Below are 22,928 nucleotides of genomic sequence, written 5' to 3'. Positions count from 1 at the left end.
TTCATAAATTTGGGTTGGAAGGCATTTTAGTGTTATAGATGTTCGCTTGGGATTTCGAGTCTGGGAATAGATCCGTATGGTGATTCTGGAGTTGGGAGCGCGATCGGAAGTGAATTCGGATGTCCGGAGGTCATTTTGAAGTCATTTGGCTAAATATAGAAATTTGAAGGTTTTTGAGAAAATTCGACCGGAAGTGGAAATTTTGATATCGGGGTCGGAATGCGGTTCTGAAAGATGAGGCAAGTCCATAATGTCGAATATGACTTGTGTGCAAAATTTGAAGTCATTCCGGAATGATTTTGGTAAGGTTTGAGACACTTAGTCTCTTTAAAGGAGGTTTAAGTTGGAAAAGTAAACCGAACGTTGACTTATGTGTTATAGGGCTTGGATTTGAATTCTGATGATTCGGTTAGCTTCGGGGGATGATTTGTGACTTAGAAGTGTGATCAGAAGTAATTTTGGAGGTCCGATGTAGAATTAGGCTTGAATTGGCGAAGTTAGTATTTTGGCGAATTCCGGTTGATAGGTGAGATTTTGATCTGGGAGTCGGAATGGAATTCCGAGAATTGTTGTAGCTTTGTTATGTCATTTGTGATATGTGTGCAAAATTTCAGGTCATTCGGACATCGTTTGGTCGGGTTTTTGATCGAAAGTGTATTTTCGGAAGTTTTTGGAAACTTAGGCTTGAATTCGATGAGTTTTGGGTAATTTGATGTTGTTTGAGGTGTTTTGATGATTTGAGCAGGTTTTAATAATGTTATGAATTATGTTGGAATTTTTGGTCGGGGTCCCATGAGGCTCGGATAAGATTTGGAAGAGTTTTTGGAAGATTTTTGCCGTTTTGAGCATAAGCATGTAATGATCCAAGGGTCCATTTTTAGTTTTAGAGATCCAAGTTTGATTTCGAGACTTCCAAAATTTAAATCATGAATTATAGGACTGATCTGGAAATTTTGGTTTAATTTCATCAAGTCGCGATTGGGTTTTTGATGTGAAATGTGAGTTAATTGTTTAACGAGCGAAATGGGTATTGAACTAGGCAAACGAGCTCCGAATTGAGTTTCAATTGAAGGGTTATGTTTGTATTATTATTTGTGACTCATAGGAACAAGAATCGTCTAATTCCGAGTTCGTATGATGGAGTTAGAGCCTTTTTAGTGAAAATAAAAGCTGCTGCAATTTCTGCTGCTAAGCTGTCTTTGGACAGCAATGTGCAGTCGTGGAGCGTACTTCGGAGACCAATATATTTTGATCTACAAGGAATTGTGAGATAATTTAAAAACGAAAGTTGTAGACCTTCGTATCTAATTTCCAGAAAGCTAAAGAAATCGTCATTTGGACATTTGTAGAGAAAGTTATGATTGATTGAAGATGACTGGTGGAGCAGTTTCTCCAGAAATTTTCTGATTTCATGGAGCCGATTTAGAAGCTCATATCTCGGGATATATAAAGAGTTATACGGTATACAACCTATCAAATTAAAGATCTTTGAGTCTAGTTTCTAAATCTTCAAACTGTTTGTCATTTGGATATTTATACAAGACGTTATGGGTGTTTAAACAGAAGGTGTCCGACAAGGAACAATTTTAATAGGATGTACAACTTGTATAGCACAAGTGCAAGGTACAACTCGACGAAGCACGGGCAGATTCTTTTAAACACGGATTTAGCTTATTTCTTTCATTTCTTTCATTTGGCTTGGATTATTTTGGAGAGAATTTCATGGGGGATTTCATCAAGCATCAAAGGTGAGTTGTTTCTACTTATTTCCAAGTTAAATACATGGATTAGAGCTGGAAACTCAAGTAATTTATGGACACAAATGGTGGTTTAGGGCTTGAAAATTAAGAGAATTAAATGGTGATTTGAGGGGTCAAATGAACTCCGATTTTTGTGAATTTGGTATGTATAGACTCGTGGAGAGATAAGGGTCGTATTGATGTAAAAATTTCTGAATTTCAAGACGTGGGCCCGGGGCTCGGGTTTGCTAATTTCGGGATTTTCGACATTTTTCGAGTCTTTTCGATTGAGTTATATTCCCTTAGCCTATTATAACGTATTCGTTGTGGTTTTGACTAGATTTGACGCGCGAAGAGGTCGATTCAAGAGGAAAGGACATTGCGGACTAGTGTACGGCCGGTTAAAGGTGAGTAATAGATGTAAATGCTATTCTGAGGGTTTGAAACCCCAGACATTCACATCGTAACACTATATTGAGGCGTGACACGCACTCCATGGCGAGTGCGGGGTCAGATACTACTGGGGATTGTGACTTGGTCCACCCCGTGTGATGTTTATACTATACTGGTGATTGATACACATACTTCATTGATATTACTGGGCTTGATGCCATATTTGGGGCCTTGTGCCGATTTGTAAAATCCTTCGAGGATTGATATTACTGCTTAGCATGATTTGCATATCATTTAATTTCAATCCAAGGTTTTAAATGCTGTTTGGCAAACTCAGCCATAATTCTAAGTGTTGAAAACTTAAATGATATTTTTAAATGTATTCCGGGCTGGGAACTTTTGTTTTGTAAATGCCCAAGGGGCTTATTATATTATTTTCTGAACTGATTATAAAGTGACTTGAAACAGTGGTAACAATGACACTGTGTGATATACTTGGAATAGTGGTAACAATGACACTGGATGATATACTTGAACAGTGGTAACAATGGCACTGTATGATATAAATTGGTCAGGTAACAATGGCTGACCGGTCAGGTAACAATGACTGACCAAGATATTGCGCTTGGGCTGTAGGAGCCCCTCCGGAGTCTGTACACACCCCCAGTGAGCGCCGTCGACGATAAATAAATATGGATGGCTCGGGCTGCACGCCGCAGTGGGTACTGGAATGTACCATCATATGCATTGCATTGCATTCATGTATTTGTATTTATACTGGTGTTTAGCTGCTCAGTTCCATATGTTGCTGTATATTCGGATTGTAGCTTACTTTGTGTATTTACTGGATTTTCTTATCTTCGGACTGTAGTTACTTTTATTACTCACTGGGTCGGAGTACTCACTTTACTCCCTGCACCTTGTGTGCAGATCCAGGGCAGTCTCAGGCTCAGTAGATCCAGTTGATCAGCAGATCCAGCCTCTGGGAGTATCGAGGTAGCTGCACGGCGTTCGCAGCCATTGATCTTCTCCCTCCTATCCTATCTCTTTATTTCCGCATTATCGGACTTTGGATATACCGTGTATTAGGATGATATTCTGTATTCTAGAGGCTCAGATTCGTGACACCGGGTCCTAGTGAGATTATATTGTGTATTTTGTTAAAATCTTCAGTACTTTAATCTTGCTTAATTGATATTTCTTTCCGCTATTTTTGATAAATTGGGTTAAGTTTTGAATAATAGTCGGGCTTGCCTAGTAGTGTGCTGGGAACCATCACGACCGGGATTTGGGTCATGACAACCTCATAATACCCGGACCATACGGACCCAGTCTTTGAAACTCTGATTCGGGCAATTTGAAATCGAAAAGACCTTAGTCGAAGTGTTCTCAACTGAAAACACTTCGATTAAGGTCGATTAGACCGCAACCTTTTATTTAATTTTGGGCAGATTCCATGATTAGGGTTCTTGAGGGTCTGATTTGGGGCTCGATCATTTCTAAGCAGATTCGAACCAAACCAAGTTCGGTTTGGTACGAGTGAGGTCAAGAGAATGACTGGTATGATTTTGGGGTATGTTGGGGTAGTTTTAGGTTTTGCTCGAATCTTCAAATGAAGATTCGAGCAGTTCCAGGAAGATTCGTTCTAAGCTACTACCAGATTCATGATGAGGATGGTCAGGAGGAGCTATGGTGTTAATTTGGTAGCCATCGGAAAGGGTTGAGTTTTCAGGCCAACCTTCAATCGAAGATTCGAGACGTTGGGGCCTGATTCGAGAGATATGGGTTATGGATTTGGAATGGGGAGGTTAAGAGGAGTCGAGGGTGTTAAGCTGGGGTCATTTGGACCACCGGAATCGCCGTGAGTCAATTTTCGGTGGGCGGAAGACGGTGGTTGAAGGCGGCGGACATGTCTGATCTTTGAAGGTTCAAAGACGAAGAGGTGAAGGGGGTATGGCTTTGGGGGGTGTGGGGTATGGTTTAGGACTTATATACGGGGTGAGGTAATTGATCCTGGCCATTGGATGAGGTGGGATCGATGGCCAGGATCTTTCGTTAAGGGGGAAACGGTGCCGTTTGATTAAATGAGACTGGGTCGGTCTCTGGGATGAAGTGGGTCGGGTATAGAGGATTGATCGGGATCGTTGGATTAAAGGGAAAAGACGACCCTGATTGATTGTAATCATACGGCGTCGTTTAGATTAATGAAAGAACTGAACTGGACCGTTAGATCTGACTGATCAATGGTACAGATTGAAAGCATCCAAACGACGTCGTTTGAGAGACGGCTGAGAGACCTGGTCCTGGACTGGGTTATTACACACATTGGGCCTCCTCTTTTGGTTTAATTGTGAAGCCCAAATCCGATATTTTCTTCAATTTTTTGCACTCCTTTCTTTAGAGAAAAATTCCTAATTAAATAACAACCAAAATTAAACTACACGGATATTAATTAACACTTAACGACAATTAACACACAAATTAAAACATTTAAATAAAATCACACGATGACAACAAATAGAATAAAAATGCATATTTTTGTGATTTTCCCTCTCTTAAAACCAAATTATGGTTTAATTGATTCCTAAAATATATTTTTATTTTATTTTTTATATAAACCAATGATTAATTAGTTATAAAATGCAACATTAATCCCTAAACGCACATGTACCTATATTACTATTTTTCTGTATTTTTCTTTAATTAGAATAAAAATAGACATGCACAGATAAAATGCCACGAAAATTCAAAATCGTATACAAAGAAAAATTATTTATGATTTCTTTTGGAGTAGTTCTTGTGAGGCAAAAATCACGTGCTCACAGCTGCCCCTCTTTGTCCGAAAACATGAAGAGTTTTCGTACAAAGATAAAGTGAGCGGATATGAGCGATTTTTGCCCGTTTGACTATTCCGTGCGAAGCATTTTTGGAAAGATTTAACCGAACCTTTGCTTCAAAGGTTTCCTACATATCCCTGGCTAAAAAGGAATCAGGTTAATGTAGTTCGGGAAGTTTTGGTAGCTGGGACTACCATGGGACTGCAATGTTACTGCTGTTGCATGTTGCTTTTACTGCTTGTTGACCTCTTTATTTCACCCTGCTTAAAGAAAAACAAAAGGCTAGACTAGACCATGGTATATGAATTACAAAATCTTATCTAGATCATGCTCTTGTGTCTCTTGTTGCTTTAATGTCTTGGTGACTCCTTTGGTATCTTTTGCTTCCGATTTGTCTTGTATTCTCCTTAGACTACCGATCTCGAACTGCTTATTTCCTTTTCGCATTGTTTTTCATCGAGTCTTGTACTTCCTTCCTCTGTTTGGGATTCTTGTTGTTTCCCGCTGGGGATTCCGGTTGGATTCCTCTGCCTTATTGTCTCTAAGCGTATTTCTCTTACTATATGGGCAGGCTCCTAACTTCAACTAGCAATGTCGAAAATAAATCGCTATTCTGTTCTTCAGGGGGGCTCCTGACCTCGATTACTTCAACTGTCCTTCCTTGTTCTCCAGGTGGACGCCTGATTGCTGATATTTCAACTGTTCTTCCTTGTTCTCCAGGTGGACGCCTGATTGCTGATATTTCAACTGTTCTTCCTTGTTCTCCAGGTGGACGCCTGATTGCTGATATTTCAACTGTTCTTCCTTGTTCTCCAGGTGGACGCCTGATTGCTGATACTTCAACTGTTCTTCCTTGTTCTCCAGGTGGACGCATGATTGCTGACATTTCAACTGTTCTTCCTTGTTCTCCAGGTGGACGCCTGATTGCTGATACTTCAACTGTTCTTCCTTGTTCTCCAGGTGGACGCCTGATTGCTGATATTTCAACTTTTCTTCCTTGTTCTCCAGGTGGACGCCTGATTGCAACAAAATAGACAAAAGCAAAGAAAACTTTCTGCCCCAGTTTGGTAGTTGGGGACAACTTATTAAATCATGTTACCAACTATTACTAAAATTTGAAAGTTGCGTCCCATTATCCAGGAGGTCCTGACAACTTTTAACTAACAACAATTTTAAATACAAGCTATGTCTTTTAAAAGCATGACTTTTGCTAGATCTTGTTATCTAAACCAATTTTAAACTATGTCCCATTATCCAGGAGGACTCTGAAAACTTTTCGCAAACTTTTATGCCAACCTACATTCCCTTTGGTGCTTATTTGTCATATATTTATTTACTTATGATTGTTTTAAGGTTTAACCTATGTCCCATTTTCCAGGAGGGTCCTGAAAATTTATACAACCAAACCTGCATGGTACTTGCTTCCCTCACCGGGTGCTTCCTGAAACAAATGTTGTCTTTGCCCTTGTTTCAGATCAAAGAAAATCTTGTCAGTTTAAGGCGTGGTGGTTAGTTGTGGCATTCTTGGCGGGGTCGTTTTCTCTTTGCCCTGCTTTACTGCCTTGAAGCGGTCGAAAGGACTGTCTTGTCCTCATAATTGATCCTTAACCGCAGGGTCCCCAGCTGTTGTTTTCACTTCTGACCCTTCCAATCGTAACCATATGTCTTTCAGGACATCATTGAACTATTTCACCGATTTAACTTTTGCTTTCACCCATATCTTATTTCATCATATTACCTCCCGCATATCATGGCCGTACTTTGCATTGTGCTATTTTGAATCTTGGTAGTATACCTTGACATTCCTTCTTATTTGTTGGAACAAAACTCACCTCAAAAGGGCTTTAGATGAGTAAGATTATCAGTGATGAAACACGACGACTTTGAAAATTAAGAATAAAAAAAGAAAATCCAAGTTTGGATGACTGTTGGAGATAGAAATAAGGAACTTATCTGATTGGAGTCACTGGCACCAATGATCAGGGTATGCATTTTGGATTAATCAGTCCAGTCTATTTAACCAACCTCCTTTCCCGTTGTTTTACTTTGTTCTCCAAAATTTCCACAACCCGATTTTACTTTTTGCCAACTTACGAACCTTGTTCGACTTGCAGTGTCCTGAAGGATTTTCACCGACAAACCTCTCTCATTTGTTTATTCCTTAATTCCTTATCGCCTTATGGTGCCTGCGAAGGTTTTCACCGATAAGACTCTCTCATTTTACTTTCTCTCAGCTTTCGTCATCTCATGGTGCCCGTGAGGGTTTTCACCTATAAGACTCTCTCATTTTCATCGCTTTTCCCTGTTTGGATCAGAGTGTTATTCTGATATGAATCTCTTCCATTTGCTCAACTTGGCATTTCTCTAAGATTGATCGAAAGGTCATTTTGGATGTGGTTGGAAAGAAAAGGTATCAAAGTTTTAAAAACAATTTGATATGGGTTTAAAATTACAACTCTTGGAATCACATTTTTCATTACAAATACAACCTCTGCCCCCAATTTGTTGCTTGGGGATCTTTTGATATTTTACTTTACCATGTTGTACTATGCACATTATTATGCACATTATTATGCACATTATGCCCCCTATGACCGAGCCGTGAGGCGCCTACGTATCCTCTTTGAGGAATCAGGTCAAACGAAGTTCACACAATATTTCCTTGTTTATATATTTTTTCCTTTTCTCCTTTTTTTTTCTTTGTTATTGATTCCAAAAGAGGAGTACGAAAAAACAAATGTGGCTCAAAAGGGGGAACAAAGGGTACAGTGTTTAGATAGCAGAATAAATTGCCTTCGTCATTCCAATCTTCGAAATAATGCCAAATACAAACATTCAATAATTATACCAGAGAAAAATCATGCGTAATATCTCTTTACTGCATCAGAATTGATAGCCATGTCTATGCATTTTCCTTCAATATCTGTTAAACATAATGCACCATTGGACAATATTCTGGTCACAATGAACGGTCCTTGCCAATTCGGGGCAAACTTGCCCTTTGCCTCAACCTGATGTGGAAGAATACGTTTCAGCACTTGCTGACCCACTTCAAACTTTCGGGGACGCACATTTTTATTGTATGCTCTTGCTATTCTTCTTTGATATAATTGGCCATGACATACTGCCGCCAATCGTTTTTCATCAATCAAGTTCAACTGCTCTAAATGGGTTTTAACCCATTCATCATCATCAATCTTAGCTTCGGCGACGATCCGAAGGGAAGGGATTTCGATTTCTGCAGGAATTACCGCTTCGGTGCCATATACCAACAAGTAAGGAGTTGCTCCTACCGAAGCGCGAACGGTAGTGCGATATCCCAACAACGCAAATGGTAATTTTTCGTGCCATTGTCTTGAACCTTCTACCATTTTTTGAAGTATCTTCTTTATGTTTTTGTTGGCTGCCTCGACTGCTCCATTCGCCTTGCGCCGATATGGGGTAGAATTGTGATGTATAATCTTAAACTGTTGACATACCTCTCTCATTAAGTTACTATTAAGATTAGCACCATTATCTGTGCTGATCACCTTTGGGATTCCGAATCGACAGATGACATTTGAGTGAACAAAATCGACCACAGCTTTCTTGGTCACCGATTTGAATGTTTTGGCCTCAACCCATTTGGTGAAATAATCAATGGCTACCAGAATGAACCTGTGCCCATTGGATGCTGCCGGCTCAATTGGTCCAATAATATCCATGCCCCAAGCGACGAAGGGACATGGTGCCGGCATTGTGTGCAATTCGGATGGTGGAGAATGAATCAAATCTCCGTGTATCTGGCATTGATGACATTTGTGCACAAAACTGATACAATCTCGCTCCATGGTAAGCCAATAGTAACCAGCCCGGAGAATTTTCTTTGCAACACATATCCACTCATGTGGGGTCCGCAAACTCCCGAATGTACTTCAGACATGACAGTCGTAGCTTGTCTAGCATCTATGCATCTTAATAATCCAAGGTCTGGTGTTCTTTTATACAAAACTCCTCCACTTAAGAAGAATCCATTTGCCAACCGTCTAATGGTTCTCTTTTGATCCCCTGTGGCTTGTGCTGGATATATCCCCATTCTGATATACTCCTTGATGTCGTGGAACCATGGTTCACCATCAAATTCTTCTTCAATCATGTTGCAGTAAGCGTGCTGATCGTGGACTTGAATATGCAGTGTATCCACATAAGCTTTGTCCAGATGGTGCAACATTGATGCCAGGGTAGCCAATGCATCGGCAACCTCATTATGGATCCTTGGAATATGCCTGAACTCCACTGATCGAAACCGTTGACAAAGATCATGTAAACATTGTCAGTATGGTATGAGCTTCAAGTCTCGTGTTTCCCATTCTCCTTGAATTTGATGTACCAGAAGATCCGAGTCTCCCAAGACCAAGATTTCCTGGATATCCATGTCTGCAGCTAGCCTTAACCCCAAAATACAAGCTTCATACTCAGCCATATTATTGGTGCAATAAAATCGAAGTTGAGCCGTAACAGCATAGTGATGCCCGGTTTCAGAAATAATCACAGCTCCTATCCCGACTCCTTTCATGTTAGCAACCCCATCAAAGAAAAGTTTCCAGCCAGGTTTTTCAATTTGCTCCATCTCACCGATATGCATCACTTCTTCATCGGGAAAATAAGTTCTCAATGGCTCGTAATCTTCGTCGACCGGGTTTTCAGCTAAATAATCGGCCAATGCTTGGGCTTTCATTGCAGTCCGAGTCACATAGATGATGTCAAATTCTGTGAGCAATATCTGCCACTTTGCAAGTCTCCCTGTTGGCATAGGCTTTTGAAAAATATATTTCAACGGATCCAGACGCGAAATGAGGTAAGTAGTGTAGGATGACAAATAGTGTTTCAATTTCTGAGCTACCCAAGTTAGGGCGCAACATGTCCTTTCCAGATGAGTGTATTTAACCTCATAAGCTGTGAACTTCTTGCTAAGATAATAGATGGCCTGTTCCTTTTGCCGGTGATGTCATGTTGCCCCAGTACACAACCAAATGAATTTTCCAAAATTGTTAAGTAAAGAATCAAAGGTCTTCCTGGTTCTGGTGGGACCAACACGGGTGGGTTTGACAAGTATCCTTTTATCTTATCAAACGCTTCTTGACACTCATTAGTCCATTTGACCGCAACATCCTTCTTCAGCAATTTAAAAATAGGCTCACAAGTTGTCGTGAGCTGAGCAATGAACCTACTGATATAGTTCAACCTCTCTAACAGACTCATTACTTCAGTCTTGTTCCTCGGAGGTGGCAATTCTTGGATGGCCTTGATCTTTGATGGGTCCAACTCGATGCCTCGTCGGCTGACTATAAATCCCAACAACTTTCCGGATGGAACACCAAATGCGCACTTGGTAGGGTTAAGCTTGAGATTGTACCTGCGAAGTCTCAGGAAGAGTTTCCTCAAATCCCTAACATGGTCGGCCTGATGCTTTGATTTTATGATCACATCGTCCACATATACCTCAATCTCCTTATGTATCATATCATGAAACACTGCAGTCATCGCTCTCATGTAAGTTGCCCCGGCGTTCTTCAAACCAAATGGCATTACCCGGTAGCAATAAGTTCCCTATGGTGTGATGAATGCCGTCTTTTCTGCATCTTCTTCATCCATTAGAATTTGATGATACCCGGCATAACAATACACAAAAGATCCTATCTCATGCTTGGCACAATTGTCGATCAAGATATGGATATTGGGTAACGAGAAGTTATCCTTTGGACTTGCTTTGTTGAGATTGCGATAATCGACGCATACTCTGATCTTGCCGTCTTTCTTTGGCACTAGAACGACATTAGCCAACCAAACAGGGTATTGAGTGACCCGAATGACCTTTGCATCCAACTATTTGGTGATTTCTTCTTTAATTTTCACACTCATGTCAGTTTTGAATTTTCTCAGCTTTTGCTTGACGGGAGGAACCATTGGATCTGTGGGCAATTTGTGGACCACTAAATCAGTGCTCAGACCCGGCGTGTCGTCATACGACCATACAAAAACATCTTTGAATTCGATGAGTGTTTTAATTAACTCTTCCTGGATCTTTGGTTCGAGGTGGACACTTATTTTAGTTTCTCGGATATTATTTGTGTCTCCTAAATTGACGGCTTCTGTATCGCTCAGGTTGGGTTTGGGCTTTTCTTCAAAGTAAATTAACTCTTTACTAATCTCTTCGAAGGCCTCATCCTCATCATATTCTGATTCGTAATCACAATCTACTTCTTGAATTATTATTTCGGAATTATATTGATTTTTAAGACTGGGCTGAGGATTCCTTATGCATGCCATATCATTAGAGCCAGCGTAAAAAGGACTGTACAGAAAAGAGAAGAAAAACAAAAAGAAAAACTATCAGGAATGATAATGAAAGGGAAACTGTATTTCATTGAATGATGAAAGATAACAAGGTTTGCACACTTCAAACAGACTGCAAGATAAAATTTGGGGTTATAACCCTGGAATAACCCAAACAAACTAAAGGAAAATCAAAATAAACTACCAAGACTCCTTTCGCATGGGGAGAGGAGTGGCTTTCCAATTATAAGCTTTGTCTCTGGCCCAACGAATTGAACCTCTGCGTTGCTAGAACCTTCACCACTTTCCACCATGTTTACATCGTCAAACAACTTTTCAAATCTTTCAATTAGTTCTTCCTCAGGATTAATCATAGATTTAGGAATTGTTGTTATCGGGTGATTTCTGGTACCGGACTTGACAATAGACTTTGACAGATGTGGGACTGGCTTTGGAAGGATCCATGCCTTCTGTTTTAGCTTTCTGGCCTTTCTCACATCTGTGACAGTGGGTATGAATCCCAAACCAAATGTTCCCAAGTTCTCGGGAAGAGATACTGGTTGTATGATGCCTTGCAAAGATGAGCCCAAACCTTTACCGAGTACAAAACCATTCTTCAACATCTCATAGGCTACCATGACTGATGCAGCGGTTATCTTTGGATTTGGAATGTATTTCCCCTCCGGAATTTTCTCTACCAACATTGTGTCAGAAACCTGGTAAACCCATGGTCCTTGGTCATTTTTTATTCCCACGATCGGTACAATGGCATTGTTGTGAGCATCTAAGCTGCCTTCCCCATGCACAACTATTTCTTGTCTATCCCATTCAAACTTGACCACCTGGTGTAGTGTTGATGAGACTGCTTTAGCAACATGGATCCATGGTCGACCCAACAGTAAATTATAGGAAATAGCCATATCCAACACCTGAAACTCCATTGTGAATTCAACTGGCCCTATTGTTAGCTCCAACTCTATGTCGCCAACTGAATCTCTACTTCCACCGTCAAATCCCCGTACGCAAATACTATTCTTGTGGATCCTCTCCTCTTTTATTTTCAACTTGCTCAGAGTGGAGAGAGGGCAGATGTTTGCGCTTGACCCGTTGTCAACCAATACCCGGGTCACTACGGAGTTTTCACATTTCAATGTGAGGTAAAGAGCTCTGTTGTGCTCAGTACCTTCCACGGGTAATTCATCGTCAGAAAATGTGACTCTGTTTGCCTCAAAGATTTGTTGGCTATTTTTTCCAAGTGATTCACGGAGATTTTATCGGGAACGTGTGCCTCATTCAAGATCTTCATTAAAGCTTGACGATGCTCGTCCGAATGGATCAGTAATGACAATAGTGAAATTTGAGCGGGCATCTTTTTTAATTGTTCCACGATAGAATAGTCATGCAGCTTCATCTTTCTCAAGAATTATTTCGCTTCTTCTTCAGTCACGGCTTTCTTCATTGGTGTTGGATTATTTTTAGATTTTCTTAACTCTTCGGGAGTAAAACATCTTCGCGAGCGAGTCAAATCCTGTACTTCACATATTTCTTCCTTGACTTCTTTTCCTTTGTACATTACCGTTACCCGTTTGTAGTTCCATGGAATAGCCCTGTTGTTGATCACTGGTAACTGGGTTACTGGCTTGATAATAACCCGATCTACGCGGGCTCCTTCCACGACTATGATGGGTTTGCTGGCCACCCCTGGTACAATCACCTTTACCCCTTCTTGCTTCGTGGCAACTTTGCTCGAAGATCCCTTCTTAACTGCCACAGATGGCTCAACACTGTTTTTGTTCTGCTTGGGTACCGACTTCTCATCTGCTAATTGTTCATCTGTCTTGGCTTCATTTGACTGAATCATCATGACGGTTTGTGACGGCTTCTTGGTTTCTCCATCAGCCTGCACTATTTCTATCATATTGGCCTCTTGATGGGCTAGCATCGGATTTCTGTTGATATTGGGAGCTTTGGGAGTTTGAACTTCAATTTTATTAGTATCAATCAGCTCCTGTATTAAATTTTTTAAGTGCCAGCACTTTTCTGTATCATGACCTGGGGTACCAGAACAATACTCACAGCTAACAGTGTAGTCTAGATTCTTTGGAGGAGGATTTGGCAACTTGGATTGTATCGGCCTTAGCATATCTAGCTATTTTAGCCTGTGGAACAGACTAGTGTAGGACTCTCCCAATGGAGTAAAGGTTTTCTTCTTCTGCAACCTTTCACTCTTGAGTGCTTGATTAGGCCTGAAACCTGGTCCGGGAATATTTTGATAGGTTCGTGGATATGGGTAGGTACTTGGTAAGACAGGAGCACGCCAATGAGCGTGGGCAGGTGGTTGATTGTATGCTTGCGCATGGTGGACGGAAAAATGAGGTTTCGATGGGTAATAGTAGTGTTGGGGTGAATTGTGGTGATAAGTTGGTTGGTGGGATCGAGGTTGATTGTAGTAATGGGGTGAACCTCTAGATCCGGACCAAGTTCCTGAATCAACCATTGCCGCTTCCTCTCTTTTCTTCTTTCCAATCCCTCCTACGCCGCCTTGAATAGGTTGAGTAGTTGCTTTGATAGCCGAATAGCTCATGATTTTATTCGACTTGAGGCCTTCTTCCACCATACCTCCCATCTTCACTACTTCGTTGAATGATTTTCCTATCGTTGAAACCAAATGGCCATAGTAAGTAGGTTCCAAGGCTTGTAGGAAGTAATCTACCATCTCATTTTCCTTCATTGGGGGATCCACCCTTGCTGCCTGTTTCCTCCACCGGAACCCATATTCTCTAAAGCTTTCACTGTGCTTTTTCTCAAATTTTGTCAAGGATAGTCGATCTGGGATGATTTCCAGATTGTATTGGAAGTGACAAGCAAATGCTTGTGCCAGGTCATCCCATGTGTACCATCTCCCATGGTCTTGGCGGGTATACCATTCCAAAGCTGATCCGCTCAAACTCTGACTGAAGTAAGCCATTAATAATTCGTCTCTTCCTCCAGCTCCCCTCATCTTGCTGCAAAACCCCCTCAAGTGGGCTACTGGATCGCCGTGCCCGTTGTATAGGTCGAACTTGGGCATCTTGAAACCAGCTGGTAATTGCACATTTGGGAACAAACATAGGTACTTGTAGGCCACACTGACCTGCCCTCCTAACCCCCGCATGTTTCAGAACGATTATTCTAAGCTTTTAATCTTCCTGAACATCTCTTCCTGTTCGGTATTTTTGACTGGCTTGTCAGTTTCTGTTGGGAGGTCAAAACGGGGAGTAAATGAATAGATTTCTGAAGCTTTGAAAGTGGGCTCCGAGGGGTAGTATTGGTTGTCCTGGGCCTGGAACATAGGCTCACTAGGAGATTTGTGGAGTGTAGCTGGGGGAGGTGCTACGAAGACAGGAGTTGCTGGTGGAGGAGGGTATGGAACTGGTTTAGGGGGTGGAAATTGTGGTGTATGAGAAGTGGTGCCTCGGTAGTACTGGTAAATGGGGAAACTCGGGGATAGTTCAGTGGTAGGATGATCTTGAGTTTGAGCTAGTGGTGGGGTGGAGGCAGGGTTAGCAGGGTAAGTTGGGAGTGATTGTCCTGTGGACCAAGCCCGATACATCTCGGCCATCTGTTGCTTAAGTTTAAGCATATCTTCTTTCATTTTACTGACGTCCAACTCCTCTATCTCAACACCTGTGTCGACATCCGGGATAGACATGCTTTCGGGTATTGGTCCTTTTGATCTGGTTTGATAATGATAATGTGCCAGTATACTCTAGATAAACTAACTGCTTGAATTCTGGAAATGAGCAAACTTGTTAGTTTTGAGAGTTTAACACATATACAATTACACGTTGAGATGCAATGTTCCTAGGCAATTAACCATTTTCTATCATGTATTTGCTCGGTTGCTTGTGTCATCCCAGCTTTTCTTGATCTTTCTTTTATTGTCACTCACTCTTATCTTTATTTCCCTCCTTTTTATTTTATTCCTTCTTTTGGTTGTGGTCGAATCTTATAGAGATTGCCTACGTATCATGTCCCTGCATGAATCAGACCGTGCGTAGTTCTGGCGGAAGGCAATTATTAACACTTTTGTTTATTCTTGAAACAATACAAAGACGGAAAGGACATTACATTTGGAAAACATTTCAAGAAAATGGTTTAAAAGACTCAACACAAACCCAAATTAAACATGACTTAAAAGAAATAACTCCTAACAGCTGTGAATATGCTCCACTCCCCACTTTTGTTTTCAATCATTGGAACATCTGCTCACGGTGGGGCTTGACCCGACTGACCTCCTAGTGTACGATACATTCTTTCTAACTCCATTGCGAGATGACGGGCAAAAGTAGGTGCATGCTCTAGAAACCTTTCACAATCCATCCCTTGACAGTTCACATAACTTTGAGAGGTGTAAATCGCCAAATCATGGATTTGTGCCCTGAAATCTTGGAGACTTTGGTCTTGGTTTTGCAATTGCTGTTGGCGAGTGGTGGCTATATCTCTTATGCGGTCTTCGCGATCTAAAGCTGACTCCAATTGAGCTCAAAGTCTGGCCTGATCGAGTCTTGCCTGTGCTCTTTCTCTGTCAATGTCTGCGTGCTGATGTTCTCTATTGTACCTTCTCGTTTCTTCCAATTGTGCATAGAGTTGAGCTTCTGAATGTATCCAACGGTCCTTCTCTTTCTTGAATTGAGCCATGTCTTCTTCGAATCTCATTACTTGGCGTTCTTTATTAGATTTGGCCTCCTCGTTTAATTGTATGATTTTTTCCTTAGCTTTGCCTAACGCCTTTTCAGTCTTTGACAAGATGGAGTCATAATCTCATTTTTTCCATTAGATTGGCAATGATTTTTTGATCTTTCCAACTTCTCACTGGTGCTTCAGAGGCTTTCTTCATTTGTTGAAATTGAGCGCGGAGATTTTTATTTTCACAAATCAGACTCTTCTTTTCACCTTCTGCTTCTTGTGCTTGTAAATCTTTCTCCAAATTGAGGTTCCTCAGACTTTCTTCTAAGGCATGAATAGTTGCTTTGTATCCCTTTTCCTTTTCTCCCCAAGCCAATCGTTCTTGGATTTTATCATCAAAAGTTTGAACATGTGGTCTTTTTACGGGCCTTCTAAGATCAGGTTCTGGTGCATCATCCACGCGGGATCTTTTCTCAAACCACCTAGCATATCCTGGATTTATCTCGCCTTTTGCAGGATCTGGAACTTGAGTATCATCTTTCAAGTATCGACACCCATTCCACATCTGCTGAATCAAAGCCTCGGGGAGAGTGGCTTCGGGGTGTAGCTCGATCACTTGCATACTCAAATCCTCATCATCAGGCACCACTTGGTATCTCCCAAGTTGTCTTAGAACTCTCTGTGGCGCATATGGATGGATGCTTCTCAAACCCAACAACAGCAAATAACTATTCAAGGTTGACATGTGTATCACTTCTCTTACCGGGAGCCATCCCAAAGTCCACTCAATTTGACTTGTCGTTAAAGATCTTAAATGAGATATCCAGGCTTCCACCCCTTCTGGAGATTTATAATCTTTTATTCTTTCTTCATAACTCCCGATGAAATTGTCATTGCTTGGACCATACTGCATGAACTTGGGATGATGTCGGAGATGTTCGATCAACCACATTTGCAACAAAATTTTGCACCCTTCGAAGACTTTTGCCCCTGATTTACATAAAGTCAACGCCCGATAAATGTCTGAGAGAATGATTGGGGCAAGGGTGTGACTTTCCTTGGTAGTGAAGACTTGTACGACTCTCACTATGCGAATATCAATTGTCCGCTCTTTGTTTGGGAAGACCATAATTCCCAGAAAAGCCACCATGAAAGCGAAGCGACGGTGAATCTGCCAGGTGTCCTTGTTTTGTTTGTTAGTAAGGCCCTTTTCATGAATTTCAAATCCGTCCGGCTTTCCGAACCTTGAATACAGGAAGTTGAAAGAACAACACCCTTTGACAACGTTGCTCTTTCTGATTTGATTACTGATGTTCAGAAGGCCAAAGAATCGATGTACTGAGGGAGCCTTTGGGAATATAAGATTTTGTTTTCTCAAATCTCCATCAAAACCGGAATATCCAGCTATCTCTTCTAATGTGGGAGTAAGCTCGAAATCAGAGAAGCGAAAGACATTGTGAACATGGTCCCAAAAAGTCACTAACGCCGTAATCAAATCATCGCGTTGTTTAACTTTCATAATATATGTGAGAGTTCCCAAATACTTAATGACCCATTTCTGACCATCTTCTCCTAACTCATGCCACCATATCTGAAGCAAAAATAGAAACTCATCTACGTTTGCGAATGGTGGGTTTTGGATGGTGCTCATTTTGTATCTGCGATTAATTTTAACAAAATCAAGACTCATTTTGAAAACAGACACTCATAATTTTATTTTATTTTATTTTTTTTAAAAAAACGACACTTCCCCTTTTTTCCAAAATTTTAAACTATTTTGGGAATTTTCTAAAACAACCCATTTTCTTTCTCGGCTTTCGGAATGTTTTTCTATCCTTTTCCAATTAAGCTGGTCAACATGCAAATTCGAGGCAAATGAATGCACAAGTAGCAAGTAAGATGCATCAGGATGGTATTTTTATTTCGGGTGCACCTGTCCTAGACAGACTCAACCCCTGTGTTGAGTCTCCAAGGTCAAATGCACATGATGCAAACAAACGTTCCTACTAAGGATCCGGTATGAGGCTGAGTTATTCTAAGTGAAAAACCTGAGGTATACTGTTCTAGACCTGGCTTACCCAAACAGACAGCTTGAGCCGAAATGGGGGCAACGTACCGGGAGCACGAAAGTCTACCCGGCCTAGTTACTTGTCCCAACTTCGTTCTATTTGGTATGACTTCTAACAGAAAGGTGGGCCACGCGCACGTGTGCACCATAAATTCAGAAGACTCAGAAAGAAGAAGGGTTTCGTAGCAGTTTTATACACATAATTCAGATAATATTAAAGCGGTAAAAAGCAACATTTAGCACATTAAGCATAAATATGTAAAATAAAAAAATCAGATAACAAACAAAGCCAACTATAACAGTTATTTTAAACTCGAATTCTTGAACCCTGAACCAGAGATTCTGGGTTCGTTCCCCAGCAGAGTCACCAGAGCTGTCACACCTCCTTTTTCCGTCCCCGCGAGGGGTGAAGGAGTTTTTTCCAATTAAAGGACAATCGAAAAGGGATTTGTTTATTTATTTCAGAGTCGCCACTTGGGAATTTTATGGCGTCCCAAGTCACCGGTTTTAATCCCGAATCGAGGAAAATATGACTTTATTTACCAGTCTGCGAACCAGAAATCCGAGTAAGGAATTCTGTTAATCCGGGAGAAGGTGTTAGGCATTCCCGAATTCCGTGGTGCTAGCACGGTCGCTTAACAATTTATACTTGGCCTAATTATCTTGATTTACTAAATACATTTTTTTAAACTTGTTGCATACTTTTATTACCGCTTTTGGTTAGATTGTTTATAATTATAGACCTATCTTGAAACGAATCATGTGTACGTATATTCATTTTTTTTATATAAATGTAAAGAATCGTGTCACGCATACGTGTACACAATAAGATTGATAGCATATTTTTATTTTTATTATTAAAAAAAATGAATTTATGGCCGAAATTGTGCGTACTTAAAATAAAATTACGAACACTCATCACTCTTGTATGATTAAATGGTGAACTGCACATCTCGGGTTATATGAAATAAATTAATTTAATAACCTCCGAAAAACCCCTTTTTATTAAGAAAGTTTGCTCGAAGTTGCGCGAACGCATACTCCGAATTGTCTTTAGAAATGTAATCATGTCACGCGAACATGTCCACAATTACACAAAATATTCTTAATGGCAATATAAATTTTCTACAAATGTTTATTATGTCCGTCTATATTAAATATGAAAGCCATGGGAAATTACTGAATGGAGTGCCTCGAGATTTCCAGAAAAAATCAAGATTTATTAGGTGTTGACCACAGGTTATATGATTTAAACGTGTGAATTATATGCCTCAAAACTATTCAAATTAGAAGAGTTAATGAGATGAAAAATAAATAAATAATGTGCAACTAAAATTACCATTTTATCGTGAATACAATATCCGTAATTCGTTTATGTATTTTTAGTGCTTGATAATTACATGCACAAGTTATTTATTATTTTCCTAGGCTTAGGACTAAGTGTATGTGTTTAAAAAAAACTTGCCAAGCGAATTACGTGTAAAACTAGGAAAAAAATTAGTTGATAAGCAAACTAGTAGTTTTCGAAGAATTTCCATTATTCTACTCGGAGCGAACTCTACTTTGTATATCTTTGACTTAAAATGCCGCAATCAGTATTCATAAATCCAATCTTCTTCTACATAACTTGTTTTTAGTCCAAAGTTCTAATTATTTGGTTAATTTGCTTACGATGATTGAGTTTGGGATAGATAAAATCAAACCAATTTTTATCTCGGCTTATGCAAGCTATTTATAAATACTAAATCTATACTTTGTAATAACATTGACATTATTTTTATATACTATTTTTATAAGAAAATGAGTAAATCGTATTCCTAAAATAAATGGGCCATTTGTTGTTAAGAAAGAAAACTAATCTACAAATTGATTTAATAAAATGACATTACATATACCGCAAATACACATCTGAACCTTCCGGAATATTCCAATATCTTAATCGTAACGAATTATATCAATTCACCTCTCACTTATAGTTATCCCCATTATTAGATCATATTTTATATAAACGAGAATACTTATATCAACTAGAATTAAACAAAATCAGGCTTGACGAAGTTTACTAGCGTGGTTCCCTGATATTTCCATGTTACCAAGCGCTTAGTTAACATGGTCTAAATACAAAGTTTAAATAATAGTCAACTTTCTACCAAGTCCCCTGTCTCGACAATTCGAAGATAACTATAATTAATGAGATTCAGAAATAAATAGAATTATTGCAAAGCTTATACTAACTTCAAAAGAGGCCGATGGACTAATAGCTCCCATGTCGAGCATAAGCTATATTAGTTAACTAAAAAAATTGAAACTCAATTAATGAATTTAAATGGATATCGGACATATTTGAAACTCCAGATTTCATTTCTCTGCAATATTGAAACTTTACAATAACATGAGTCTAAATATATACCTGGAAATGAGGGTAAAAGAGGTAATATTCAGCAGTAGCAGCATCAAAAACCCAATAGCAGAAAAATAGGAAGGTCAGCGAAATTAACAGCAGCACACACACAGCAGTTCAGCAGATTGAACAGCCCCAAAAAAAAAATCCGTGAAAACCAGACAGAACAGTAACAGGAAACTCAGAAATTCCAGATTCGAACCAAACAATATCACCAAACAAACCCGGACAGATGCAAGGAAATAGTATTTCTGATTTTTTAAAACTTAGGAAAGGCAAAATAAAACTCTCAATCTCCAAAATCAACCTTAACACTAACTTCTAATGTAAAATTCTGTTTTTACTTTTCTGATTTTTCTCCCTTTCTTTTTCTCTCTTTTCTCTGTATTTTTCTCTTCTTCAAAAGTCCAGTCCCATCTCTCTCAAATCTCTTCCCCTCTCTCTCTGTTCCTAACATCCCCTTTTATACAAATTGTTCCCCCTCCATCCAGCCTAATGCCCGGACCCCTTTTCCCCTTTTAAAATCAGAAATTTCCACTCAAAAATCACTAAATCTGAATTTTTCCACTTTTAGTTCCACTAAGAAAGCTTTTTCCCTTATTTTCAGCCCCCCATTTTCTTTTGTTCCCCAGTATTCTTTAAACAAATACATTAGTGAACCCAACTATTAGTTGTCTATTATCTTTTCACAAACCCACTTAGGAATGTCTCAAATCAGTCCACTAACAGGTTTTAAATATTCAGCAGCCCTTAATCAAGTATTTATGTAGTTTATTTTCCCTAAACTAACCCTTAAACTACCCCTGAAAACTCTCAATAATACTGACCCTAATACAAAAGTCAGAATCCAACACAAAACAGATTTTAAAATCTGTTCAAACTTAATTATCAACACTAGTTTTTGATTAAACAGCTATAACCAAATCAGATCAAGTAGCATCAGAATAGGGATCAATGAATCAGGAAATAGCCATATTGAACTAACTGGAATAACAATTGGCATATATACAGGGAATAAACTAACACAAATCCTAAATACAGAACATTGTAAACACATTGAACGGAAATATATGCAGAAAGATGATGAATAATTAAGAGAAAAAGGATCAAACACAACATAAAGGAGACCACTCAGAAACTATTAATAACAGGATGCCAAATGACTCAAACTATACGAACGACCTAATCAACGAAGCTTAATTAATCGATTATATTTTACAATTGACATTTAAACAAATCAGTAACAAAGCAACAAACAACCAGTGTCATTGACGAAGTCACAGACTAACAGGAAATTAATTAATCGACGCAACTTAGGACGTTATTTCACAATTTATAGCACATATAATTAAAGCGAATATAAACAAATGACAGAATCAGACAAAATAAAAAGGTCCATGAGCAGAGTCAATTTTCTAAAAGAATTTAAAAATCAATACAGTAAATAAACAGATACGTAGATAAGGAAAATGAACAAATATGAAGGAAAGAAAAGGAAATACCTCTGTGACGATCCGACCGGTCGTTGTGAGCTCCGGCGTGTCATTCAGCAGTTTGAGGCCATGAGCGGCTTCATCTCAGGTATATTGACTTGTGTGTATGGTCAGAATTAAAATTCAGGAAGTTTGGAGTCAAATCTAAATGGAAATTCTCATTTTGAAAGCTTAAAATTGAAGAAATGAACTAGGATTAGAATTTTGAGTAAACGACCTCAAAATTGGGATCTGAAAGTTCCAGCATGTTCGTATGATGATTTCGGACTTGGGCATATATCCGGATTTGGTTTTGGGTAACCCGTGATCATTTCGGCGTATATTGTGAAAGTTAGTACTTTAGAAGAATTTCATATATTTGGGTTGGAAGGCATTTCAGTGTTATAGATGTTCGTTTGGGATTCCGAGTCTGGGAATAGATCCGTATGGTGATTCTGGAGTTGGGAGCGCGATCGGAAGTGAATTCGGATGTCCGGAGGTCATTTTGAAGTCATTTGGCTAAATATAGAAATTTGAAGGTTTTTGAGAAAATTCGACCGGAAGTGGAAATTTTGATATCGGGGTCGGAATGCGGTTCCGAAAGATGGGGCAAGTCCATAATGTCGAATTTGACTTGTGTGCAAAATTTGAAGTCATTCCAGAATGATTTTGGTAAGGTTTGAGACACTTAGTCTCTTTTAAGGAGGTTTAAGTTGGAAAAGTCAACCGAACATTGACTTATGTGTTAGAGGGCTTGGATTTGAATTCCGATGATTCAGTTAGCTTCGGGGGATGATTTGTGACTTAGGAGTGTGATCAGAAGTAATTTTTGAGGTTCGGTGTAGAATTAGGCTTGAATTGGCGAAGTTAGTATTTTGGCGAATTCCGGTTGATAGGTGAGATTTTGATCCGGGAGTCGGAATGGAATTCCGAGAATTGATGTAACTTTGTTATTTCATTTGTGATATGTGTGCAAAATTTCAGGTCATTCGGACATCGTTTGGTCGGGTTTTTGATCGAAAGTGTATTTTCGGA

The 22,928-nt window shown here is 39.6% G+C and overlaps 1 protein-coding gene across 1 annotated transcript; it reads right to left on the bottom strand.

Annotated features, from left to right (window-relative positions):
• Positions 1-16,079: 16,079 nt before the first annotated feature.
• LOC138880098 (uncharacterized) lies at positions 16,080-17,603 on the bottom strand. The gene has a single exon (XM_070159757.1). It carries the CDS (start codon positions 17,601-17,603, stop codon positions 16,080-16,082), a length of 1,524 nt encoding a protein of 507 aa, XP_070015858.1.
• Positions 17,604-22,928: the final 5,325 nt, after the last annotated feature.

Source organism: Nicotiana sylvestris, chromosome 10 (genome assembly GCF_000393655.2).
Source record: "Nicotiana sylvestris chromosome 10, ASM39365v2, whole genome shotgun sequence".
NCBI classification, from domain to species: domain Eukaryota; kingdom Viridiplantae; phylum Streptophyta; class Magnoliopsida; order Solanales; family Solanaceae; genus Nicotiana; species Nicotiana sylvestris.
This window is presented reverse-complemented; position numbering and strand designations above follow the sequence as displayed.

What these genes read in the sequence shown, in the direction of transcription:
- LOC138880098 (XM_070159757.1), bottom strand. Translation starts at nt 17,603, where the DNA reads ATGAGCACCATCCAAAACCCACCATTCGCAAACGTAGATGAGTTTCTA.